Here is a 23,189-nt window from a genome sequence, read left to right on the forward strand (position 1 = left end):
TTTTATTAGAAAATTTGAATTATTTTATAAATGTTATGTATATATTGTGTAATTCAAATATAGAAGCCCTACACTTGATCGTATTCAGTTTTGATTATAGGTAAAGCATAATAATTTACAGTGTGCCGCTGCTATAGCATGGCATGTTTTTTTTTTGTGTTTTTGTTTTATGTTTTTAAAAAACATATTAAAAAAAACATCCTATGACCCTAGTAAATAATCAGCTTTTAGTATTTTTCTGCTTCTTTCTCAAATTAGATTTTGGTAGAAACAGAACACCGATGAGTGAGCAAAGCTCCCATTACTGTTTTAATTTCAGTGACAGATTTATAAACAGGTGTTTTTGATCTCCTTTGTCCTTTTCAGAAATCCAATTAGATAAATGGGCTGCCAGATTTACACGCTTCTCCCCGTAAAACACACACATGCACACATAATCATAAAAAAACTTTTTTAGTATTTTGCTATATTTGCATTTTCATCCTAATTTGAAAAAAAACATTGGCATTTTTTCTTTTCTTTTAAATAATTTCCTTTTTAACACGTTTTCAGAAGTTCAGCCAAGGTTCCCTATTGTCATGTTTGTTAAGAATAAGAAAAAAAGGAAAAAAAAAAAAAAGACTCTCTCTCACGATGGAAAAAATTATCGACACAAGTGGACATTTTGAAAGATTGACTAATGTGTGCTTTTGCATCAGAAATGGTAAACTACTCATCCACAAATGTATAGTTTAGGGATCATGCTCTTTAGCAGATGGTGGACAATATTTTTGGGAAATGCACAGGTTCTATAACAAAGGAGTGTTTTCATTACTGAAGGGTGACACACTTGGTGCTCAACCCATATAAGTACATTTCAGAGTTATGCATAATTTATTAGTCAACACATTTGCATGTAAATAATAAAATATTGTCAAGATGCAAGCAATTCCTTTAGAACTGTATTTTTTTCAATCAGAATTAATCAGTCACCTAATCAGTATTTATTTATAGAGCAATTTTTACACATAAAGAGGGAAAATCAAAGGGCTTTAGGAAAGGTAAAAACAAGAGGCAAAGAAAGGAGAAAAAAAACAATGATGGGGAAAAAAAAACTTGCTAAACAAGACTAAGCAAGTGGGAAAAAAAATAGTTGTGGAACTGTTGGTGTGATGTAAATTTACTATGAAGCTTAAATTCTAAAGTCCTGACAAGGACTCTTAAAACTAATATCACAAATAATAAAGCAAGGATAAACATATAACTCAATGACTAAATGAATGGATAAGTAGAATTAAAAATCTACATCTAATTCAAACAAGTTTATTAATCATTTATTATTATGGTGATAAAACCAACAAGTAAAAAGTTGTGATATAAAGTTACTAAAAATCTAATTTAATGTAAAGCCAAACATACATTAAAACATACAGATGCAATTAAAATTAAGGTTGAAGTTGGAGAAAAAACTCTTGAGCTCAAAGCTAAACCAAAAACATAATTATTATGGTAATATACTGTAGTTAGACATTAGCTCTCTGCCTGGCCACTTACAAAATTAGGCCCCTGTTTGCTTTCAGATCTTGACTCATGTCTTTAAGGGCATGGGTTCAACAAGTTGTCACACGCATTCCTCAGAGCCTTTGGTCCATATTGACATGATCAAGTTGTGTGTTTACTAGAGATATGTCAACTTTACATCAGTGATGCCTAATTCTCTATTACACCACCAAAGTGCTCTGTTGAATTGAAATCGGGTGACTATAAAGGCCATTTGAGGGTATTATGAAAAAAGTTTCACATTCAAGATGTTCCAGTTCTTGATGATTTGAGCTTTGTCACATAATTGACTATCCAACTGGAAGTAGCCGTTGAAAGATTGGTACTCTGTGGTCATAAAGGGATGGATATGATCTGGTACAATTCTCAGGGATCCCGGAGGGCATAAACTATGCGTAATTTAGACTTAAAAGCCAAAAGTTTGCCAAAAATATCCGCCTTGCAGTTACACCACCAGTCTGAACAATTGATACAAGCCAGAAAAAAATCATGCTTTCATCCCTACAATCTGACTGTTGCAGCAGATCTCTTTTCTGTTTCGGCCTATTCTCTGTAAACTTCATAGAATCAGCAGATTCTGAAAATCTCACATCAGTCTGTGTTGCAACAACAACCAATCCATGTTCAAAGTCAGCTAAATCCCATTTACTTCCCTATTCTCACTTTGAATTTCAGCAGGTGGTCTTCACCTTGTCTTTGAATTGTGTTTGAGAAAATAAATAAAATGCTCAACAAATTAGCATATTGTAACATGATATGATATACATATTCAAAGAAACTTGATTGTCTTGTGGGGATAATTAGTAGACTTGAACTCTCAAAACAAAACCAGGCCTTTATACCATTGAAATACACACAATTTTATATCTTGTAATAATCAGAAATTGTTGAAAAGCCAAGAAAAGTGACATTTTAATTCCAAGCTTCCTTCTGTGTTCCACTAAACCACTACCAGCTGTCTGATAGAGAAGGAGGGTCCCATTTGGAGATGGTGACACTGTAAAAGTGACACTCCTTCATGCAACATTAACCTCAGAGTGAATTGCATGCACAATTGGTTATTAAACACTTCTGAAACACCCTGTTGGAGGCAATAGCTGTCCATTAACTAGTCAAGGCAACACATAATCTAATGGGAAAAGGGTAACCGGAAGGTCATCAAACATCTAAATAGACGTGGTGATGTAAAGTAAGCTGGTCAGGACTTGGATAACAATGGGCAATTAAGAAAAACTGAACTTGGACTGTATCACAGACACATTTTTTGAAACCAGCCATCCATTGCTGTAAACAGTAAATGTAAAATCCAATATTCAATCTACAGTCACAAAACCTGACACAGTTCCTGCAAAACCAAACTATTGCTTTGAAACGGTTCACACAGTGCTGAGCACCAAACGTTTCTGTCTGACCAGGCAAATAAAATAAAAAAAAAACACCCTGAACAGTCATTACACACAACATAGATTAAAAAAAAAACTTCACCTTCATGTTTATATGCATGTATGTAATATTTATGTATTTCTTGCAATTCTACAAGAACACCCAAAAATAACTGCGTCACTAGGTCTGCCAGTATATTGGTAAATTCATCTAATGAAATAGCTTTTTTACAGAACAGTATTGAGTGACATTGTAAACATGCATGTAATGGAAAACAGCAATTACCTGGTCTATTCTCTAAATCATTTGATTATGTTGTCACAGTGAATCTACTTAGGCTGGGCTTTACTCATGGTCAAACCGTGGGCATGCCCCAGGTCTATGACAGTTGTCATAGGCCAGGTTCATACATTTCTAACTAAGATCTCTCACTTTAGTTAGATATGCAACAGTCAGAGTTGTCTTTGGTTTAGGATTTTTACATTTGTATAGAGGTGAACTGTCTGTATTGAATTTTGTTTTGTCTTTATAGGATTATAATTAGCACTATTTGAAGAAAAAAGTATTCTAGTGCCTCTTTCTTGAGCATTTTCTATCCGTGTATGTTAGTAGAGGGATGTCACACTGCATGTGCAGTCATTGTACAACTGGATTTTGCTGTTTTAAAACAGACAATAACATTACAGAATTTACATTCAAGCAGTCTCTAGCGTCATATATTAGGGATTAATATTCCTAGAATTGCTAAATATGAACACAATTATCTGAGAATATAACTTTAGCTGTTTAAAATCAAGATTACTGACAATATACATTCATAAAACACAGTGGTGGTACTTTGTATTTTCAAAGCCACTATAATTAGACTGGCTGATCAAACACATTGTAGAAAGAGCTGGTTTAAAACAAATCTTTATAAAACATATAATGGTGCAAATGAAGAGAACGGGAAACATAATAAGCCAAGCCAAATGGGGAATTTTGTGTTGCTAGGATCTCAAACAATAATACTAAGCAAAAACCACTGGCTTAATGTTACAAAATTACTGTTTATTTTTCCAAAGCAAAGTGTTGGCCTTCTGAAGACACTTAGCAATGGGAAACACCTACTTCAGTCATCACGTTAAAAAAATACTATCAGCAAAAATTAGAAAAATGAACAAGTCGTTGAAATAATACTTTGGATTTATTAAACCCTTTTGTTGAAAACTACAGTAAGTGGTTGGTGTTGTACACCGGTAAGCATATCAAAAACAATAGCTATGGGGAGTCTCATGAATTCTCCCAATGGATTCATCCTAGACTTTTACAAACAGCTGGGAGGAACAAACAAAACTTCTGGCCCAGGAAAGTTGTTTAAGAATTTAATTATTAATGGGTTTTGAAGCTCTTTTAGAGAGGCAGACTGTCTGTGAATGTCTGGCAATTTAGAAACATAAACGTTGCACATAGTGGGATGTCTGTTGGTGAAGGAATGTGAAACAATTAAATAAAATGTTTGAGACTAATTGTGTTGGCATTGTATAATTATACAATGAAATCTCACTGGACCAAGTTAAAATGTTATTTTAAGCTGTCATCTCAAAAATAACCTTAAAATGGTCTTCACTTTTATTTTAGCAAGACATGAAATGCCACTCCCAACACAAGGAAGATGATGTACGAGCAATGTACAATTAACAAAATCCAACACTATTTTTGCCAACATAAAATAACATTTATGAATGTAAAAAGATTAGAATCTGACAACCTTAGAAATGTGTATATGCTCTATTCAGACCTGGTCTATTTGATCTGTGCCACTGACCCCTGTACTTGATGCTTTCTTGTCTACAAACTCCACAGTGTCTGCTGAAGGGAGGAAGTTAAAGCTCATATAATTTGAACCATATCCACGCTTTCCCTTTTCACTTGTATTTAATAATGTATCTAAAAGCAGTGCTATAAAACGTGGATAATTGGTCATGGTACTGCCCATGTTTCATTCATATTTTCATTGATAAAAGTACTTAACATTGCAGTTACCTTACTTTGATTTGACTACAAAATGTAAATTATTTACACGCACCATACATGCTCAGCAAAGATTGTGTACTGTGGTGTTAAATTGAAATGAACGAAACAAACCAAAGTAGTCTATTTAAGTTAGATTAATGATCGATCATTCTGTCTCCATGTGCTTTATTTATAACTCTAGATATTGATGTTGGGATCAGTCAGTGACATGCAGACGTGCAGCTTGTGTGTTAGATAAATTTGATATAGATCAGTCTGATGTGGTGAGCTGCTGTCAGTGATTTTACTCAATTAGCATACTGCATAGCAGGTAGATTGTAAAAGGAAAGGATCAATACTATTAATCTGCTGAGAACAGTTGAAGCCATACAGCTATGAAGATGAGCTGCGGGCCTATTTGTTTTCGATGTTCATTAATTCACTTTTCCCAGGCTTGATTCCCATGTCTCAACCTGAATTTTCCTTCCTGTTGCTTCCAGGGTTCAAAGGAAAGGATTGCTCTCTGGATATTGACCTTTGCTCGTTTGGACTGTGCAGCGAACACACATTAATATGCACCGAGAGCAAGGATGGGCAGAATGTCTCTTGCACGTGTGAAAAAGGTGAGTGAGACCTTTAACAGGGGCGAAATAGTGAGGGGGGAGTGTGTGGTAGTGTCATGTATTGAGTGTGTGTATTTCTGATCTCCAATGACTTGACTGTACTCAAAAGATAAGGTGATCTAAAGGACAAACTGTAGCTTCAGGGAGTATTTATTTGGCAATATTTCAGCTTGTTTTAACATAAACTCTATAATTTACTCTTTGCAGCAATGAACTCTATGCTGATTCACAAAAATAATCAAAATAAAAAAGGACAGTTCCCTATAAAAGCGGTAACATTTGGTCAGATAGGTTTTGATTTCTCTCATTGAGGATGAGTCCCATCAGTTGCTGACAGAAATGACTCAGGAGTGAGTGGGTTAGACTTGACTGAAGCTTTTTATCATGAAGTCTAGGCTTCATGATAAAAAGAGTCCTTCATGTTGAACTGCGTGCACATGCACTGGGAATCATGCCGTTCATTTCTAGATCCTGTCAGCCTGCTGAAACTAAAATAATTTTTCCTGCCACGCCAAGCATAATTCAGTCTGCAGCAGCTACGCCGTCTCTTTTCAAACGGATGGCTATTGCATAGAAGTTCATGTAATGCAATCAATAACTGTAACATCATTACTCCTGTTGCATTTATGCTTGGCATATGTCAGAATGAAGGATTGTGAGTGATTTCTTATGTAAATGAAAGCAACCCTACAGCACGTTGCACTCCCCAAATCACTTCTCAAGGGTAAACTTTGAGTTGCTGTCTTGTTTAAACGTCTCATGTCAGCGGTCTTGGCATCCAGATTATCAACTGTACTCCTTGTTAGCCTAAAGTGCAGCTAGCTAGTGCTCAAATTCCTTTTTATTCAATACAGTGCTGTATGAAAGTATTTATGCCTGCTAGTAGGGTATAATCGTGAAGTGTAAGGAACAGGACATATTCCCTTATGTAGGAAATTTTTTGACCAATTTGTATAGTCTGATTGAATTTGACTTTGGAAAGTGCCTTGAGATGACATGTTTCATGAATTGGCGCTATATAAATAAAATTGATTTAAATGGAATGGATGTTCAATATTTTTTTCTAAATAAAAAAATCTGAACAGTCATAAAACTAACACTGCACTTCATCCAGAACCTGTTCCCCACCGTGAAACATGGTGATGGGAGCATCATGCTGTGGGGACGCTTTTCTTCAGAAGGGAAATGGAAAGGGAGCTAGAGCTGATGTGAAATTGGTGGATCTAAAAAGATGGCAATCCTGGAAGAAAACCTCTTCAATGCCTCAAAAGATTTAAGATTGAGTCAGAAGATCACCTTCCAAAACAACAACTCTAAACCTTTGTTGCAGTGGAATACTTTAGATCAAAACATGTTTAGGTGTTAGAATTATCCAGTCAAAGTACAGACCTAAGTTAATTTGAAACTCTGTATCACGGTTTGATAATTTACACAAATTGACTATTTTTATGTAATCTGACTGAACTTAAACCATTTAGCTGGTGCTATCACACTTTAGATGCACAAAGCAGGTAGAGAAATTCAATTGTAACTGATTTCCGGCAAAAGTGGCTTACAAATTATTGACTGATTACTAAAGCACACAACACTTTTCAGATTTGTACTATTAATTATTATATTATTATTAAAACCATTAAAATCATGTATTCTTTTGTTTCCACTTCATCATTGTGTTACTTGTTTTTGGTCTATCACATAAAGCTAAACAAAATCAATAGATTGTATGTATAATTGGACAAAACATGAAACGTTTGAGGTGTATGCATACATTTTGTTAGGCGTTGTATTTTCAGAGTTGCCTTTTCTGATCCAGTCACTCAAACATAAATCAGACATTACACTTAATCTTGATATAAATGTAAAAAGTGCATCCGATGTAAAATAAAAAAGCTGTGAATAATTTGTACGTAGTCGTTGGGGAAAACCTTGATTAGCCCCCAAACCGCTCAAAGAGATTAGTTTCAGTATTTGAAGTTGTTTTCAAATTAAACTTTTTTTTTTTGACAGAAGTATTGTTTTCTTGCGCATTGTTTCAAAAGAGCAACTTTGCAGTGCAAGATGTTTTTTTTGCCATAAAATTACTTGAGCTCCATTATTTGTTTCATCAAAAGCTCTTCCTGGCATAAGACAGTTTTTTGCCATCATGCAGGTTTTTGCTGTGCAGCAGTTGTTATTGTTTGGCTTCTGTTTTTGTATTTTGTCACTGTTATTTTTGCAGGAAACTGCTTATTCTGCAGCCAAGCAGATGCTGCGACTGTGCCTTTTTATATATTTTCTCCATCACATATTTAATTGTGCAAAGCATCTCCAGCAGCTTATGTTCTGTTTTACCTTGGCTGACTGTGTGAAACATTCATATTGTACCCAGTGCACATGCAAATGCTTCACAGTGGGTTAGTTTCAGGTCAACCCACATGCAGGTTGTTTTCCGCTTGCCATAAAATTTCTTAAACGTACGACTATTTATTTTTTTTTCTTTACGGTGTGTTTGTGTGTATGTGTCTGCCTACTTGTGTGTGTGTGTGTGTGTGTGTGTGTGTGTGTGTGTGTGTGTGTGTGTGTGTGTGTGTGTTGATGCATGTTATTTGATGTAGTTCTGTCTGTGTATAGATTGACTTTGATTTTGAAAAAAAAAGACATTTGGCCTGTTTAATGTAATAAATCAGAAGGGCAATGATGGGCTCTTATTAAACATGATTAAATGATCCAGTGAGCTGAGTCTGCCTGTTCTCAGTAAGCTCTTTGAATCAATACAAGCATTGAAAGCCAGCTTTTGTTTGTGAAAACAAAGTCATGCTGATCCTAATTGGCTGAGGAATGAAACCAAGCGAAAAGGGCTGAAGTAAAAGTTTTCTCCCCTCTTTTTTTTCTTCTTTTTTTTATATGTGCTGCAGGGTTTGAAGGGTCATTTTGTGAAGTAAATATCAACGAATGTGAATCAAAACCGTGTCAGAATGGTGGCTTTTGTGTGGATGGCCTTGACCAGTATCAGTGTTTGTGCTCAGAGGGTAAGTTCAAATGCATTTTGTTGTTGATTCAAAGATAAAATAAACAGGATACTGTTTGTCAGCCTGTGCATTGATTGGTAACTGGATATATGGATATCTGATATCAACTTTAACTATACACAAAGGTTTAGGTACTGTAAATCAACTGAAATGTATAATAAAATACCTTTAAAAAATTCTGTAAAATTTACCAAAAATGGCAAGGACTAAATTGGGACAGCTCTGCAATCATTCCCATACAGAATGGCTGAAAGCACATTAGGAAATTTCACATCAAGGGCACGGGATCAGAACATTGTCGCTCAGCGTTTTGAAGGAGGTTTGCACTAGTGTTACAAACACTCAGGCTCATTGTCTTCCCCTCCAGTATTATTATTTCAGTATGCCAAAATAAAACACCCTCTAAGGATGACTCGCATGCAAAGTTAGAGTTTAACAATTTAATCTAAAATGGCAGAGAAATTATTACAGGTTTTAGCACTGAGCTCCTTGCTGATCACTCCACAAACTCCAGCGACAAAACAAGGGAATCACAATTATTTACCTTCTCCTGGCTGACCCCTAAAATTAGGCACACCCCCCAAAGGTCATGTGTCCTCCTCAGTTGTCATCTCTAAGGAGAATGTGTCACCGTGAGGATGTTGTCTGTATATTGAATATGAATCCTTGTGTGTCTTGAGTGTCTAAATAAATGTGTGCATCTAATCCACCCAGTACCAGTGTTCCTATCATCAAACCCACTTTATCCTCTGAATTGTTACTTTTAACAGCCAAATTATTATCACAAGTTAAACCTTAGCCACATACTTTGGTTTCCTCCTGAACATTAAAATAACAGTGAACAACATGGTAAGATTGAAAGAGCAATGTGATGCCTTCATAAAGATGATTTTACACGTGTATGAGCCTTTTGATGGATCTAAAGGTGTTGGAAGGATATTAAATCAGTCATTCCACTGAACAGAAAACGGGTTATGAGTCCAGCATGTGGAAAAGAACTGCTAACATGCCTAAGTCTGGCTGCCTAAACAACTTCAACCTGAAAGCAGGTTGCAAGATGTTAAAAGAAGTCTCCAAAAACCTTAACATGTCATTCCAGGGGGCTACGGCTGGTTCTTTACACTGTTAATATGAGAGTGCATAAATAATAAATTGCCTCCACTTGCATCGCACTTTATCAAGTCCAACTACCACAACAGTACATTACGTTCAGTCATTCACCCATTCAATCACACGCTGACGGTGGTACGCTACATAGCTGTCCTGAGGCAGCCTGACAGAAGCGAGGCAGCTATAGAATTAGCGCCGCTTTGCCCATTGACTACCAACAGCAGGCAAAGCGGGGCTGGAGCAGGAGTTCGGACCAATTACAGGGCAAACTCCTTAGCTCCTGTGCCACTGTCGCCTCATACATGTATAATCATATAGAGAACTTGAATAAGGAGGTTTGCAACAAAAGAAAAAAAAATGCTTGAGACCGTTATGAAGGCCAAACTAAAGTTTGGTGGAAAGAACAAAGAGAAAGACCAAAACTTCTGGAATGGTGTTATTTGTACAGAGCAGTCTGAAGCTAAATGATTTGGATACCACAACTAAATACAACATTCTAGGAACAGAATCAGTTTACCAATTATAAAGTACAGAACTGGAAGTGTCATGGTTAGGGAGGCTTTGCTGCAGCAGATCTTGGTCAGCTCGCCTTCATAAAATCCACCCTGCGGCCACCCCGGGTTCTACTCCAGGCTGTGGACCTTTGCCTCATGTCTTCCCCCTCTCTCTCAGTCCCCTTACTGTCAGCCTACTTTACATAAAGGCCACTAGTGCCACAAAATATATTTAAAAACATCTCAATATATGGCTTGTTTAGATATTTCCTTAAGTGCAAAACAACCAGCTCACCCCTTGAAGTTACAACCATGACTTAAGCAAAAAATATTTTCTAAGGCAGTTTTATTGTTTTGTTTTACATGCACCTAACAAAAAAAAATAAAAAATAAAAATAAAGTAAGCAGTATAATTTCTAGATTTTTCAGCAAATACAATATTTCTAAAAACTAGGCAGTCACGACTAGATGATTTTACTCAAAGGTGGAAAGTTCTCCCTGTATTTGGGACATAGAAGACTTGCACATTATCTTCCCTCTACTTCTTTGACCCTTTTCATTAGCTAAATCTTCAGACTGCTAAGCACATGATCTCAAGCTGTGTTGTGTTTTCAGTTGTAGTTTTAAACCACGTCCTCTTGTGCTGTGCAAGCCTCTAAACTAAAAAAAATGTTATTCTTCTGTTTGTTTTCAGAAATAGTTGGAAAAAGAATAGAAGTTTCACAAATATCAAATATAATATATGTTCTATGTACAATAAGTCAGGTTTAACCAGTTTTTAATGTGTTAAATTGGACATTCAAATGTAGTCTAGAGTCCCGAAAAAACAACAACACAGAATGGTTGTTTTAATGTAGCCTTAATGTCGCTCTCAATAGAGATAGCAATATTAGCCAGCCAAAACATTTTATCACAGTAGTTGCACTGTGCACAACGGGGCAGGGGGCAGTCATTCACCGTTGACTGGAGATGCAATTTAGCAATACAAAATCCATTTGGACCACAGCTGACAGAAAAGTTTGTCTCTTTTTTTTTTTCCACGTCTTTGTGCCACTTGCAAAGCTGTAACGCCCTGGGGTGAGAGCAATCCAAGAGACATGATACAAGACATGTCTGCACTGATATAAATCTTCTGCAATGTTTATACCATCTTGAAAAATTGTGAGTAATGGGGATAATTGAATGCTTGGATTTATCTTCTACACTGTAGTCAATATTTGCTGTTAAACAGGGTAGCACGGCTAATTTTGCCTCAGTAACCTTTTCCATTTCTTAAATGTACTGAAAAAAAAACATTGTATGTTTGTTAACCTAATTTAGATATGCTTTACCAAGCTGAGTATCGGTGTATGAATGTGTGTGCGTTAGTGAAAGGAATTGGGTGAATGTGGCTCTAGTGTACAGCGCTTTGAGTGGCCAGTATGACTGGAAAAGTGCTATACAACTTCAGTCCACTTACCACTCACTCACTTTCAAAATACCCTGGAATTTGTACAAATGCCTTTTTTTTTTTTTGCTCTTTGAAGGCAAAAAAGGACATTCATTTATTTCCTTTCAATGGCCACAAACACAAAATGACAACAATAACTTTATATATCTTATGTTAGCTTCCAAAACGCTCCTTCTTTGTACATAGAATATCCCAGCATATCATAACAAAAAGAAAAAATAGAAATAGTTAGATTCAGCATTAACAAAGTGTTTTTTTCCCCCTTCAATAGAGAGTGCAAACTGATCCCAACGTAAAATATATAATTAGTTAAAAATGGACTCACCCATTATAAACATGTCTTCTGTCTTCCTCATGGACAACATGATTTTGGTAGATTTACAGAAAACCATTTATTCACATCTGTTTACTGGAATTCAGTGTTTATTTAAAGCCATTTAACATCCATGTCCCATACAGTTAAGGGAGTTGTCATAATTTCAATGGTACGGCATCTGCAAGGTCAACAATTATTAAATAAAATATCACATTCGAAAATCTAACTTGCATTATTCGTTTAAGGAGAAGTAAATCCCAGCTAGTTTTCCTATAATGCCTTCGTCGAGTTGACGCTTTACCGCGGCAACATATCTCTGGCTAAACCTTGATTGCAGGTGAAGTCTGTTATGCATTTTTAATGAAGTCAGAATAATTGTCAAATTTTATGACTTGGAGAGAGATGGAAATTGGTTCCATGGTCAGTTTGAGAAATGATGAGGATTTGACCTGCACTGATGGTGCTGATAGCTAAGCATTAGTCACGGCTCTCCTGTAACGCCGGTGTGTGACAGTGCTAATGATAGTCATTTTGTAGCGTGACCATGCGGTGGAAAATGTTTATAGGAGACAGAATGGCAAAAAAGACAGGAATTCAAGCCCCTGCTTTTACTACACTGCGTTAACTGTTTATATATATATATATATATATATATAATATATTATATATTATATAGATTATATTATATAATATATATGTATATAAGATAGAGTATATATAGATAATATATAGATATGGTATATATATATATATATATATAATATGTATATATCTATTATATATAATATGTAATAATTAATTATATATATATATGTATTATATATTATATATTGATATATTATATATGTAATATATATATATATATATATATATAGTATATATAGATATATATGTATGTATGTATGTATGTATGTATCTGTATGTATATATATATATATATATATGTATGTATATATACAAACACTAAGTGCACATTAAAATTCATCACAATAAAAAAACCTGAATAATTAGGCACACAGTGGGGAAAAATTAAATGCCTTTCCTCTCCTCTGCAATCTTCAGCATGTATTTGCAAACTTGTGATGAGCTTGCATTGACAAGTCATGTCAAATTTCTTCACTTTTGATACCAATTAGTATCTTTTCAAGTCTGGTGTTTACTGACATTCACGCACCAGCTCTGATGGGATTTTTCTTTTTCTCAGGCTTTGGGGGTTTCAACTGTGAAATCAACCATGATGAATGTGTCCACGGATACTGTGCCAATAATTCCACGTGTATTGACTTGGTTGCAGACTATGAGTGCATCTGTCCTTCAGGCTTTGGTGGTGAGTTATCTTTATCATTTCTCCTGGCAGTCCTTAAAACATAGAGCATAGATTGATGGCTCCTGAGTGCTGATAACCATCAACCTGTCCCTTTGTCACATCCAAGAGCTCACTCACTATTTCCCAAATGAGCGCGCCTGATTGAAGATGCCGGTATTAGACTGTTTCATCTCCGGCAGAAACTAAGTATCAGACAAATAGTTTAAGTAAAAGTGAGGTGAAATGAATTCCATAAAATGTATTCCATGTCCTCTACTATGCTCAAATTTATACTGTATACAGTACAGTGTCATTTAAGTTGTCAAGTGTCATTTAATTTGGCACCATGATAAACATGGTGTCAAATGTTCCTGTTTCATATTTCAGACATAGCACAGCATCAATGAATCGTTTATTGTAGCCATGCTATAAATTATTTTTTTATTTTATTTTTTTAGTTACACATTTTGTAAAATCAGAATTATTGACATGAATATGTTTTTTACAAAAAAAAATATCAGTTATCTACCCTTACTGGGTCCCATACCACACACATGGCTTATTTTATCCTACATTGGTTGTAAATAAGTGCACACAACCCTGTTAAAATGTGGGATTTTTGTGATGTGCTCATAATAAATCCTTTCGAAACTGTCTCCATCATTAATTGGGCACGTTTTGCTAAACTTAAATTACAAACTAAAAACTCATCGAGACTGAAGAGCTGCAAACAAATGGTTTCCGCTTTGTAATGTCTCATATCAAAACTGATCATATATTATCCACCTTAACAAAAGCACAAATTGTACCTGAAGAACAAAAACAGCCCCAGATCATGATGCTATTGCCACCAATGTTTTTCACTGGTTTTGCTTTAAACATATTTTGGAATCAAGTGTTTAAAACCACAGGATTTTGGGAGATTCTATCCAGCCTCTTTCACTGTACTGGAATTTGGTAACATTAAATGGTTGAAAAAGTTAAATTGTTTGCAAATACAAAGGCATTTTGAATAGGGGTGTGACAAACATTTTGAGAGCTGCTGCCATTTATACATAATGCAAATATCCTAAATGAATAAAAGTTGGTGTTAATTTGTGTCTTATTGACAAATCATTCAAATCTTTCAGGTAAAAATTGCTCCATATCTCTGTCTGCATGCACAGCTGACCCACACCTCTGCACAAATGGAGGAACCTGTTTCCATAATCACACAGAGGAAGTGCAATGCATTTGCCCTTCAGGTGAGGATTTTTTGTTCCATAAATTAAATTAATATGCATTCATTTACATGAGTATGATATTTAATATATGGGTTACGTCTTTTGTTTCGTTTGCTGCAGTTTAATGATGTGCTGAGTAAAAATGACACCATGTTAGATAATTGTGTGTACCTGGCTGTTTTCCAGCTTGATGCACTTTCCTTTGTAAACTCTGTAATAAAAACATATTAATGTTGTTTATTGCTTGGAAATCAATGACAAACATATTAACCTCTCAACAGATTCACAGCTGATGTTAAGCAACTACCAGTGTGTTTCCCTGCATTGTGCATTGTGCTGTAGTGTTAATGATATCCTGTATGGGGTTTTTACTGCTTTATCCTCAGGTTGGATGAATTACATAAATCAGTAGCCATGAAAAAACAACAACTTGGCAACAGGAGCATCATGTGAAATCCAAATATGTGAATCTTTGCCACATGTCGGAAGGAATAAGGAAACTGCTTACAGCACATCACTCTCTTCTTTGATCCTACCTCTTTCAGGCTACCATGGCAGAGACTGCTCCTCGTCTGTGAGCCAGTGTGTGTCAAATCCATGTGACCCAGAAGGAGCCATTCTCTGTGAAAAGCTGGAAAGTACTTATAGATGTGTGTGCCATCATGGCTTCACTGGGACACACTGCGAGACACCTATAACCCACTGTGTTGACGGCCTTTGTCAACACGGTTCAGCATGTGTGGATCTGTCCAGAGGTTTCAGATGCGATTGTTTACCAGGTGGGTTCACCCTTCAGCGGAGGCTCGTCTCTTACGGAGGCATCCCCTCGACTGAATCCTGTACATAGCAGGCACACTTCCAGCTGATGCTTTCACTTGTTCAGCTTTCTTCTCTGTAGGAGTTTAATCTCTTTGGCCTTAAGCAACAACCCGCAACAGCCTTTATGCATTGTGTAAGTCAGGGCTCAGCTCATCAGGATGTGAGTTGACTTCAAAGCACTGATAATGCTCAGGATGTCTGTGTGTTGGAATGTGTTGGATTTTTATCAAAGTGATGGTTTACTGTTCAGATGTGCAGGCAAAGCCATACCATTTTACGTTTACAGTATAATGAAAGAGGATTTTAAAAGTCATTTTTTGGATTTTACTGATGCAAGTTTACTGTTAATTTATAAATGTGTCTGTTTTTTGTATAAGTTCTGTACATAAGTGACCATTACATTTAACTAATTGTAATTAGTTAAATTAATTGTATTGGTTTAACCTGCTAGTAATGGTAATAAAATAACAAAGTAATTATTATTATTATTATTATTGTTATTATTATTATTATTATTATTATTATTATTATTATTATTATTATTATTATTATTATTATTATTATTATTATTAATAGTATTAGTAGTAGTAGTAGTAGTGGTAGTGGTAGTGGTAGTAGTATTGGTAGTAGTAGTAGTATATCTAGATATTTATGTGTATAGAACTGTTTACTTGCATACACATAAGTTGTGTTTTAGGATTGATGTACCTAAATAGGAAAAAAATTAAAAAAATTATTTTCCTATTTAGGTACATCAACTTTCGTTATTTGACCAGGAAAGAAATGGGTGGGATTAAATAAGCTTATGCTTTACCTCAATCTTTTCAGAAATGTTGGATTTTATGGAAATGTATGCCCTTTAATTCAATTAAATTTTATTTATGTAGCGCAAATTCACAAAACACGTCACCTCAAGTCACTTTACAAATTTTTGGCAATTTAATGGAAAAATGTATGTTGTTTTCTATCAATCAATCAATCAATCAATCAATCAATCAATCAATCAATCAATCAATCATTAGTAGTAGCAGTAGTGGTAATTGTGACATTTTTAGTATAAGGTTACAGGACATTTCTTAAACTTCTAACATATAATATTGTTTTATCTCGAATGAACTAACTGCCTGTTCTTTCCAGGTTTAACAGGCCGGTTTTGTGAGATAAACATTGATGAGTGTGAACAGGATCCATGTGGACTCCTCAGTGTTTGTAAAGACTCTCTAAATGGCTACAATTGCTTCTGCGCACCTGGATTTATCGGTGAGAGCTTTCTTGAAGTTGTTCTATATGAGATGATGTAGCTCTTTCCTTTTTGGGAATCAATCAACATATTCTGCTTTCAAACATTTTCTTAGGAAATAACTGTGAGATTGAAGTGAATGAATGTCTCAGTCAGCCTTGTGAAAATGGAGGCTCCTGCCTGGATGAGTTCAACTCATTTAGTTGCCACTGTCCTGCTGGAATCACAGGTTGGTAAAAATGTATATACCTTGTTAATATAAGATATATATTTTAAAGCATTTTTAAATATCTAAAAAAAAAAAAATTAATAATTAATCTGATGTAATGGGAGCAGGGCTAGTCTGGCCATCGGGCGTACTGGACAATGCCCGGTGGGCCGACACACTTTTCAATCAAAAACAATTTCAGAAATTAATTAAAATTATTAATGAATAATACATAATTATTAATCGTTTTAATTATTCTATGAATAAAACCAATAGTGTTGTGTGTCTCTGCATATCGTTTAACTAACCATGGTGATTCTGGTCCAGTCCTGAAAGGGAGGTTGTGAGTTTAACTCCCAACTTCCCTCTCTGTCACATCTTCTAAAGGCCCTTTGCTAAGTTATTCACTGATCTGCAATTTGGTGTGGATGACTCACATTGTTAAAGGGTTTTGAGTAAAAAGAAATATCTATATTTGTTGACCATTTAACTGCTATCACAAGTGTCTCCTACAAAAGCTGCATTTTAGTAGCTTTTGAAAGAAACCATGGGCGTTTAAAAAGGGATTGAGCTCAGATAATAAACTAACTTGAAAAATCATGTATGTAGCTATAAAATGATCAATTTGGTAGCTTTAAATGTTTGCACCTGCCTGGACGAGTAATAAACAGTATTATTAGTTGCATTGCAAACATAATTAAAACTGAACCAGTATGCTGAAAAATATAAGCTGGCTGGCATTTCTTGCCAACAGCTGAACAGTGGTAATTAAACTGTATTTAATGTTCTTTCCCAGATTAAATCTGGATCTCACTCAAGTATCCTTTGATGTTGTATTATCCTGTCTCTCAGTTTGATTTGTTACACCACTCGTAAAACATTACTATGAATCCATTTTGTGTTTGATATTGGTCTTTTACCTTTTTACACGTTTTCTACACTGGTAGCCACCGTCAGATCGTGCAATCTTGGCTGATTGCATCTGAGTCTCTGATAAAACTAAAATACTGTTCTCCATTGTTGAGCCTTTGTCGATAGTTTTACAACAGTTTTTTTTTTAATATTTTATTTTAAACACTTAAACAGTCTTAAAAAGAAACAGGGAATACTTTGCCTTCTTTTACTGGGTTGATCTTAAGATCACCTTAAGGAATATAATTAAATCAGTATGTGAATTAATAAAATAAATAATACTGGAATGCTAATTCATAACCTTCAGTGATGCAAGGAAAACTAGACCTGTGAATGGATACATGACTAATTCTAATTTTGTTTTTGCAGTATTCTAAAAGTTCTCCCAAAACTCGTATGACAATTGGATGGAATCACGGCTACAGCCATCATCCACTGAAGGAAAATACCTTGTAACAGAAGTGAACGATGCCAGGACTAGAATACTGCAATTACTCCCCCCACCCCCACTAACACCCCCACCCCCCTCCATGTGTTTAAACAGGGTATTCATGCTAAAAAAAGCTGTAAAATTAGTCAGTTCAGAGAATGATTTGGGCCAAATCCTTTGGCCGTGGGTGTGACGTGCTGCACGTTCTTGTTCACCTGGCTATTTTGTTGTGTCTTTGGCATAATTGATTATGTATTAGCGAGAGAATACGGGCTAACTTCAATATTTCTAACTTTCTTACCTCAGAAGACATTACGCCTCTAAATAAAAGACCTGTGCATTGGCAGTGGCAGATGTTTTTCCTCTTCTGCCATGCATGTGCACATCTCTGGTGTCATTTCAAGTTGTCACCAGAAGGGGCAGACTTGTGTTTTTTCTCAGTTTATGTTTTCTCTCAGTTTATGTTTTCTGAGATTAATATTTGCTTGAGCTTGAACATGGGACATCAAAATAAAAAACCTGAATACATTTTTATTTAATTTATCACATTTGTTTAAAAAGGTTTTCCGGTTGGTTTTCATGAACATACAAATCTCTATATTTGTATGTTCAGTTTTGAGGATGGTCACGATTCTTCTTCTAACAGACAACACGCGATGACCAAAAAAAAAAAAAAATCCAATATGTCACATGCAAACCTTCATCTTCAGGGAAGGTAGCAAGGTTATAAAGCAAGCTCTGTCCTTTGTAGTGTTACAAGAGCAGCACAAGCAGTACTCTGTAATTACATGAATTGTTGGCGTAATTCAAAGACCCATTATCATGTTGGCATTTCACACTTTGTAACAGCCTCCTCTAGCGCTCACACGGGCTGTAAATGTGTGAGACATTGATAGTGCAAAAAGAAAAAGGAAGCATCTTGCAGCTTAGTGTGTTTGTTGCTCAGCTGTGTTGCCCAAAACAAAGGGAGCAATATACATTCTATTATGAGTCCATAGAGCTGGTGCACTTTTCATGATTTTTCTTACATCTTCTTTGCTTTAATGTACATATTGTTACCACAAATCAAACTGTCACAAGAACACCAGTCATGGTTTTATTTTATTTTGATCTTTAAATTTTATTTCATGTTCCTTTTATCGCAGGCAACTTCTGTGAAGTCAACATAGACGAGTGCTTTTCCTCTCCTTGCCTGCATAATGCTACATGTGTTGATCTTGTTCATGGCTATGAATGTGTCTGTAAGTCCGGCTTTACAGGTTAGTGCATTATATTATCATGGATTTTCAATATTTTATTTTGTTCAGACCTCCAGAAATTCATATTTAGAACTTTTGTTCTTACTACCTACTCAAACGTTGTTGCTAGCCATGACCACCATATTATAGAAACACCACATCTGATTCTCAGGAGCCTCTTTCAGTTGGATAGTAAGCCCCACAGTATTGTATTTTATTTTTACTTATTTATTTTTTGCTGTATATGTCTTTTCTTCATAATCTAATACATTTATTTTAAAGTATGTAAATTAAAATGATTGGAGATTTTCAAACATTTTTCAGATCCCCTTATTTTACACAGTAATGCAAATTAAAATGGAGCAAGTCATTGCAACCAAAGTTCCTTTTGGTCTGATGTTTGTTACAGTTAATTCTCATCTTAAACAAGGAATTACACAAATACATTTAAAGCATGGTAGAGGAAAAAGCTATCAGCAAATCATCAGATAGTTTTTTTTTTTGTACAAAGACAACTTGACATTAATTGGAAGATACATCAGTTCCTATCTTCAAAGTCAAACACGGTCATTTATTTTGAACAGTTTTTCTGACACTGCCAAATAATTCACATATTGACAAAGACTCTTGGATAGGTGTCGAAACGTTTTCAGAAAAACTGAGCGAAAAGTCCAGTTGCCTCCGATTTAAGCCAGTTTGTTGTCACAAAGTTGAAGAAATATTGGGTATGTTACCAAAACTAAAAGGTATGATCACTTATTTGGCTGATTTCTTTAGATTATTATCAGAAATATTACAGATAATGTGTTGTGGTGAATATTTTCCGATGAATGTTTCAACATTCCATGTTAAGTACACTCTGCTGGTTTTTATTCCATATTGCAGTACAACGTGAACTTTATCACATACTTTTGCTCTGTTTGCCACTCTTTTACCCAGTCATAATTGCTTTTATTGCTTTCCTGAGTAATATTTGAAAAGAACCCTTTCCCTTAAAATACATTTACGTTTATCAAGTCAATGTCAATTACCCAAGACATTTTTCTGCAGTTTACAATAAGAAGAAAGGCTGAACTGAGTCATTAATACTAAGAAGTCTGTTGTTTAGCAGTCTTCTTATATGACTCAGATCATGAAGTGTTTGTGACGCAAACATTAATTAATTACTTAAACTGTTCGCGTAAGTCACCCCTCATTGCAACGTATTTATCAGTTTGTGTTGTTTTCTGTCAAAGGTACAGAATGTGAGCTTGACATTGATGAGTGTGCTTCATCTCCTTGCAAGAATGGAGCAACTTGCATTGACCTGCCCGGTAATTACTTCTGCCAGTGTGTGGCTCCATTTAAAGGTAATGAGCACTGAGAGAAGGGGGACAAAAAGCAAAGTTAATTAACTTCACATACTATTATTTTCACCTGCCTGAACCCACTTCATATGGCACATTAAAATGAGTACATGTTCGTTTGGTATCTCTGCTTAAATAAAGAAAACAGGAGTTATTAGGCGGACGTAAGCCCCGGTCAAGGCTTTGACCACCCAAGTGTCAACTTCCATCAATTTGTTAGAAAGAACTAGTCGTGCTGTGCAGATCAGTGCGTATAAAAGCTAAATACTTACAGAAGATCTAAGGAAATGCTGATTTACCTTCTGTTATTCATTACAATCAGCACTGGTGTGTCTCAAATCAGAAAATCATTAAATGTTCATTGTTTCTAAAAAATTCAGTTCAAAAACTGAAACTTGTGGTTATTGCTGAGAGCTAATGAAAAGCCAAAATGTAGTTTCTCAGAAAACTGGAACATTGCATATTGAAAATGCACACAATACATGTTTAGGGCTTTTTTTTCATGAGCTAGTTAAACATTGCAGGGTGATATAGTAGCAATTAGCTTCTGGCTATGTTGAGGTGTTAAAAAAAATAAGGTTGCTTTAATGTCTGTTTAAAGTCTGACGTTTCATCTCCCTCTGGACAATGCTCCATAGATCGCTTTTGGCTTTTAGATCAGATATGTCTGGCCAGTCCAGCACAGTGACACCATTGCTAATAAAACAGGTATCAGTCCTTTCAGCAGTTTTGGCAGATGCCAAGTCCTGCTGGAAAGTGAAATCAGAATCTCTAAACAGCCTGTCAGCAGAAGGAAGTGTGAAATGCTCTAAAATTCCCTGGTAGTTGGCTGCATTGACTGTGGACTTTAGAAAACACTGTGGACAAACGCCAGACAATGGTTTGGCTCCCTGAATCTTCACTGACTGTGAAAGCTTTATTTAAAACCCAAGTAGTGCCTTTCCGGTCTTCCTCTACACTCTGCATTCAATTGAAAATCAAGATATCAGATATCAATGTTTATTTTACTCTGAAAAGAGGCCTTTAGGCCACTGAGCAACAGTCCAATCCATTGCCAATGTAAGATGCATTCATGTTCTGTAATATGTCAGGTTCAACACAAGGAATGCAACATTGGGAGGCCATGTCCTGGACACATCAGTGTGTGCGGTGGCTATTAAAGCAGTGACTCTTGATTCAGTGCTGAATATCTTCTTCCAAACTCTTGAATAGGTTTTGCTTCACAACCTGTGGTTAGCCGTTTTGCTTGCGCACCTGTTTTTTTCAGATATTTTCCTTCCACTCAACTTTCCATTAATTTGACTGAATTCAGCAGTTTACCAGTCAGCTTATTTACTAATGACCTTTTTGGTACCTTTGTGTCAATAACTGCCTCCTGATAACTATCAAATCATTAGTCTTTCCCCGTGTTTGTGTCAACCATAAAATAGTATTTCTGAATCAAAAATCCTGAATTGTCAAATTCTGATTTTCTGAGACACTGAATTGTGGGTTTTATTCACTACTATGAAAAATGAATGCTGGAAATATATGCATTTATGTATAATGAATTCATATAATGTATTAGTTTCATACCTGCTCAGGACATACCCTGCCTCCTGCCCAGTAAGAACTTGAGATATGCTCCAACTATGGATAAGCATGTATAGACAATGATTAGATAGATGTATATGAGATTTAAATTTTTGAATTAAATTACTGAAATTACTTAACTTTTTCAAAGCTATATTTATTAAGTGAAGTGCAATGTTATTTCTATTGTTTTCAAAGCAGTTAAAAAGAGAATTTTCCATTAACTTCAAAGAATGCAGTTAAATTTTTTGTACTATTTTTAAGAGCACATTATTGCAAATGATTAATACATATGAAAGACATTCAGTCAGACTCTCCCTTCACACATTTTGAAAGGACCCTGGTTAAAACCATAGTGCCACTCTCACAGATCTAATTAGTTCATTGGCTGTGAGGTCCTCTTGAAAAGACAAAAATCAAGACAGCACTTCACAAATGCGAGCCTTACTGGAGCATGGCAGTTGAAGTGATTACTGGAAAAAAATATATAATTTACACAAAGACACTTTAAACAGCAAGTATTAGGATAGCAATTTTAGAGTTCAGATGAAAATCTATCACTTGAGCTGTGATTCTTAGAACTGGTTGATCATCGACTTTTTGGGGGTTATTTATTTTTGCTCAAATCTAACGACCTTCAACCACACAGTAAAGAGGGTTTATTTACGCTCTAAAAGAAGAAAAAAATTACCTTTGAGTGAACATTGAAGTATTTATCCTTTTTATCTTTTAGATCTAGTGTTTTCTTTTCAACAGTTACATTTTGTTGTCAATTTCGTTCGTTTATATTGATCGAAAGTATTTTATTTATTTTGCAGAGATTATCAGAGGTAGGACAAAATGCCAATGTCTTTGGATTAGCTTTTTAATATTGATTTATTGTTTATATTGTAATTTCAAAAGCATTGCATGGCTCTATTCATGTTCAGCTTTATTTACTTTTTTTATTTTATTCTAATTGCATGTTAGTTTGCTGG

At 35.3% G+C, this 23,189-nt stretch overlaps 1 protein-coding gene across 3 annotated transcripts in view; it reads left to right on the forward strand.

The window, feature by feature from the left end:
* Nucleotides 1-23,189, forward strand: part of eys (eyes shut homolog) — a 268,769-nt gene that overhangs the window by 60,505 nt on the left and 185,075 nt on the right. Inside the window, exons 13-22 of one of the 3 annotated variants that reach the window (XM_036126396.1) lie at nucleotides 5,418-5,540; nucleotides 8,435-8,548; nucleotides 13,123-13,245; nucleotides 14,391-14,468; nucleotides 14,993-15,226; nucleotides 16,404-16,526; nucleotides 16,622-16,735; nucleotides 19,202-19,315; nucleotides 20,530-20,643; nucleotides 23,031-23,042. In XM_036126396.1, the coding sequence (XP_035982289.1) occupies nucleotides 5,418-5,540; nucleotides 8,435-8,548; nucleotides 13,123-13,245; nucleotides 14,391-14,468; nucleotides 14,993-15,226; nucleotides 16,404-16,526; nucleotides 16,622-16,735; nucleotides 19,202-19,315; nucleotides 20,530-20,643; nucleotides 23,031-23,042 (1,149 nt within the window). Of the gene's footprint in view, nucleotides 1-5,417; nucleotides 5,541-8,434; nucleotides 8,549-13,122; nucleotides 13,246-14,354; nucleotides 14,469-14,992; nucleotides 15,227-16,403; nucleotides 16,527-16,621; nucleotides 16,736-19,201; nucleotides 19,316-20,529; nucleotides 20,644-23,030; nucleotides 23,043-23,189 lie in introns of all 3 variants that reach the window. The other 2 variants (XM_036126397.1, XM_036126398.1) reach the window with 2 other exon arrangements.

Source organism: Fundulus heteroclitus, chromosome 22, assembly GCF_011125445.2.
Source record: "Fundulus heteroclitus isolate FHET01 chromosome 22, MU-UCD_Fhet_4.1, whole genome shotgun sequence".
Taxonomy (NCBI): domain Eukaryota; kingdom Metazoa; phylum Chordata; class Actinopteri; order Cyprinodontiformes; family Fundulidae; genus Fundulus; species Fundulus heteroclitus.